Genomic DNA, 4,697 nt, shown 5'->3' with positions numbered 1-4,697 from the left:
TCAAAAAAAATAAAATCATTATTTAAATGAGAAGGAGGGGATTCAAACTTGAGATATTTCCTTTTTCTTTTAATACAAAAAAATATATATCGAATTACATAAAAGAATATATACATATATCAAATAATGATAGAAGAATATATCGAATTACATATAAGAACATATATAACAATTAACAAGTACATCTGCACATGCACATAATATTGCACGCAGGTGATTATGGATAACGGCATTGTCCAAGTTACACTATCAAATCCAGGTGGAATTGTCACTGGGATCCAATATAAAGGCATCGACAATTTACTTGAAGTTCTCAATGAAGAAGCTAATAGAGGGTACGTACATGTCTACTTTACCTGCTACTTGAAACTAGCTACTCACGGTTCATTTTCCTTTCCATGATCGTGCTACTATGAATTTGAGTCTTGAAGGTACTGGGATCTTGTCTGGAGTGAAACCGGAAGTATCGGAACAACGGGAACCTATGATCGGTACAAGACTAATTCACCTAATAAAACCCCAACATTAGCAACATATGATATGGAAGTTTCTACAGTTCATCATGTATATTCGAGATTTAATTAACTTGCTTGTTTATCCATGATTGCAGAATCGTAGGAACAAAATTCACAGTTATTGTGGAGAGTGAAGAACAAGTAGAGATCTCATTCACTAGAGAGTGGAATCACGACGACATGAATGTTCCCCTAAATATAGACAAAAGGTTAATTTAACTGAGATGCCATATATAATCTTTGCATACGTAACATGATATATTTTACAGGTTTGTAATGCTATATCTTGACAGTAATATGATATATTTTTCAGGTTTGTAATGCTTCGTAATTCGTCAGGCTTCTACTCGTACGCCATCTACGAGCACTTGAAAGAATGGCCTGCTTTCAATCTTCCCCAGACCAGGATTACATTCAAGCTCAGAAAAGAGATGTGTGTATAGTACTTAGCCATATGAACTGATCTGTTCAATATATGCTCGTTTGTTAATTTACTGTTGTACATATGATTGAACGTACAGGTTTCAGTACATGGCGATAGCTGATAACAGGCAACGAAACATGCCCCTTCCCGATGACCGATTACCAGAACGAAGCCAAATCTTAAATTCAGATTTCCCAGAAGCAGTCCTTCTTGTCAATCCTATAGAGCCACAATATAAGGGAGAAGTAAGACAGAGAGCCAGAATTAGATACATATATGTATATATAAACCTAGCTGGAATATCAATTCATCTTCAGATTTTCACCAACTTAAAACATTTCATGTTCTGATTATCTTATATACGATGACCTATCTTATATGTTAAAGGAAATGATTCTTAAGTAGTTCAAAATTACAATAAACTTTCAGGTGGATGACAAGTACCAATACTCATGCGAGAATCAAAATCTGCGGGTTCACGGTTGGATATGCAAGGACCCTCATGTAGGGTTTTGGCAGATAACACCTAGTGATGAGTTCCGATCCGGCGGACCTCTTAAACAAAACCTCACCTCCCACGTTGGTCCTATTTGTCTTGCAGTAAGTTGAATTAAGCTGTTTACAGTACTTCTTAAACATCCAAGATCCAAGCACCTATTCCACTGCATGCTTCTTTTATAAGCCCTTCGATAAGTACGTAGTGATCCAAGGTTTCAGAAGTACTAGATTTTTGGCGAATTGTTTGTGCTTCTCATCATAAAGAGTTATTTTGTATAACCATATAATTTAGTATGCTAGCTTATTCAAGAATCTTGAATCAATTAAGATGCCCTCAATAATTAATATTATTGTTAAGACTATTCTACTATGTAATTCAGATGTTTCTGAGTGCTCACTATTCAGGAGAGGACCTTGTATTGAAGCTTAAACCAGATGAGCCATGGAAGAAAGTATTCGGTCCTGTTTTTATCTATCTTAATTCCTCATCTGATGAAAAAGATTCATCACCACTCTGGGAAGATGCAAAGAAACAGGTTTTTATTTCATAAGTTTTTTCTCAGTTATTAATTATTTGGTGGATATTTCTGAAAACAGATAGAGGATCAACCGGTTTCCATTTTGCTGTATCTTTCCTTTAATTTAGTCCATATTTTCATCCTCAAGTTTAAGTGTGGGTTAATTTCCGACATTAATTATTTTCAGATGATGACAGAAGTACAAAGCTGGCCTTATGAATTTCCAGCTTCCTCTGATTTTCCAACGTCAAAGCAACGGGGTAATGTTAGTGGTGGAATACTTGTCCGAGACGGGTACTAATTAATTAATTCGTTTTGTTTCTTAATTTATTATGTAAATTATATGTTAGAAATTGCTCTTAATTAACAAATTTGGAGGACTTAATAGCCGTATTCTTAACCTATTAACAAAGTTAAGAGTTGAAAATGTTCCGTACTGGAAAATAATGATTGTCTAGTTTTGTTAGTGACCATCATATACTTGGCGATGGTGCTTATGTTGGACTGGCACCACCTGGAGACGTTGGATCATGGCAAAGAGATTGCAAGGTGAATTCATTTTCAAATAATCTTTGTTAAAGTATTATTTCACCAAATCGTTTAATACAAGAGTATTGCATTTTAACGATGAAATATATTAGGAATTGCTGGAAACCTCTAGGAAAACTTATCATTTCGCCCTGAACTTGAAAATTACTGAAGTAAATTGTCTTAAGTTGAATAATTATTTCTAATAGAAAAAAAAAATATCCATGTAATAATTATCTTTACCAAAACGACAATAAATTTGTTGTCATATCAATAAATGTAGGTATCACAAACAGATAGGTACCCAAGAAAATTCTTTCGACCTGAACTTGAAGTTAAATTATTTCATTTCATTTTTGTTTCGAAACATATCAATTCTTAATACACTACATCTCTTTGTCAATTTTGATTGATCTCTCAAATCTGTAGAACTGTTTGTCTTCAAAAATTAATCTCATGAATCCTTCACGTCTCTCTTCTCTCTCTTTCTTCCTACCCACCCAGACAAAAACCATTCATGGCAGACAATCAGATTCATTTTTTTATCCATAGTTTATCCATCCTTGAGCGTGCGATCCTTACGCTGTAAATCCTTGAGCGTGCGATCCTTAGGCTGTAAGCCATGCGTTAATGCGTTATACATTCATGCATGCTTTAATCACAAAGTTGATGAATGGACATTTCTTTATTTCTAGCTAGCTTGAAAATTTTCATATTTTACTTGCTATCAGGGTTACCAGTTTTGGACTAGGGTGGATGAGAATGGCTATTACTCTATCAAAAATATACGTGAGGGCAACTATAATCTCTACGCGTGGGTTCCTGGGTTTATTGGAGATTATCGCTATGGTGTTGCCATTAACATAACTCCAGGTCTACTTCTCTTATGTTTTCAACTATCTTTCTTTGAAATGTGATGAATTTACGTACGTAGAAATAAATTAAAACTGATGCTGTGATATTGAGCAGGCTGTGATATCCAGCTGGGTGATCTTGTATATGAACCTCCAAGGGATGGGCCAACATTGTGGGAAATTGGTTTCCCCGATCGCACTGCTACTGGATTCTATGTCCCTGATCCCAATCCAAAGTATATCAATAAACTTTATGTAAATCATCCCGACAGGTGATCGAAGCTTAAACTTTCTTTGTTATATTTGAGATGTCCATGAAACATGTTTTCCATATGCATCAATTTTTTTCTACATGTTTGAAGCTATTTTTGTGTACTGACATATTTTACACTTGAAGGTTTAGGCAGTGGGGGTTATGGGAAAGATATGCCGAGTTATATCCTAAAGAGGATTTAGTTTACACTATTGGAACTAGCGACTATTCTAAAGACTGGTTCTTTGCTCAAGTTACCAGGTCAAGATCTTCCTATGTATATTCTCAAAGTTAATATGTGTAAATAGAATTTAGTAATCCCATTTTGATTAAATATGGAAGTACTCGTACGTAGCTAGCCTTACCTTCAAGATGTTGTTGGTTCATAGGAAGAAAGATGATGGTACATACCAAGGGACTTCCTGGAAAATCAATTTTCAGATTGACAATGTCAATCAGACCAAAACCCACAAACTTCGAGTAGCCCTTGCTACTGCAAATATAGCAGAGTTACAGGTGATAACGCTGGAGCAACCATATTTTCAGATCCTCGTTCGTACATTAGCTACTACATGAAGTGCAGTTCTAATATACTTAAACTTACATGCTAAAGATATGATCTGATAAGGTTCCTTAATTTCTTTTGCAAATGAAGATTCGCGTAAATGATTCGAACGCAGACACTCCTCTGTTTACGACCGGAGTAATCGGACACGACAACGCAATATGCAGGCATGGAATTCATGGTCTCTACCGGCTGTATAGCATAAACGTACCTGGCACATTGCTTGCGAAAGGTGACAATACTGTGTTTCTAACACAAGCAATGAGCACCAGCCCTTTCGTGGGAATCATGTATGACTATATTCGTTTGGAAGCTCCATCATCTTCAACTTCCGCCTGATATACATCTATCTAGTTTGTGTTTATCAAAGAATAAGACTTGTAGACATCGTGTACGTACCATAACTATTAAACTTAGTTGTTGATGACTTCGTTTGCAGATGAACTGAAATACTTTTATTTTCTGTGTACTAATTTGTTTTTTTTTTTTTTCTGAAAATTAATATTTGTTGGTCATAATTCGCAGTAATGTATTTAATCGTA

General features: G+C 35.2%; 1 protein-coding gene across 1 annotated transcript; it reads left to right on the top strand.

Moving 5' to 3' along the window:
- Positions 1 to 216: 216 nt before the first annotated feature.
- On the top strand, positions 217 to 4,494 carry LOC101297486 (probable rhamnogalacturonate lyase B-like). Its single transcript, XM_004288823.1, has 14 exons — positions 217 to 335; positions 432 to 491; positions 611 to 724; positions 829 to 948; positions 1,037 to 1,184; positions 1,369 to 1,539; positions 1,818 to 1,973; positions 2,143 to 2,249; positions 2,414 to 2,504; positions 3,215 to 3,356; positions 3,453 to 3,609; positions 3,735 to 3,851; positions 3,980 to 4,106; positions 4,246 to 4,494. Exons 1-14 carry the CDS (start codon positions 220 to 222, stop codon positions 4,492 to 4,494), a joined length of 1,875 nt encoding a protein of 624 aa, XP_004288871.1. The 5' UTR covers positions 217 to 219.
- The last annotated feature ends 203 nt before the right edge of the window (positions 4,495 to 4,697 follow it).

Source organism: Fragaria vesca, linkage group LG1 (assembly GCF_000184155.1).
Source record: "Fragaria vesca subsp. vesca linkage group LG1, FraVesHawaii_1.0, whole genome shotgun sequence".
Lineage (NCBI taxonomy): Eukaryota > Viridiplantae > Streptophyta > Magnoliopsida > Rosales > Rosaceae > Fragaria > Fragaria vesca.
This window is presented reverse-complemented; position numbering and strand designations above follow the sequence as displayed.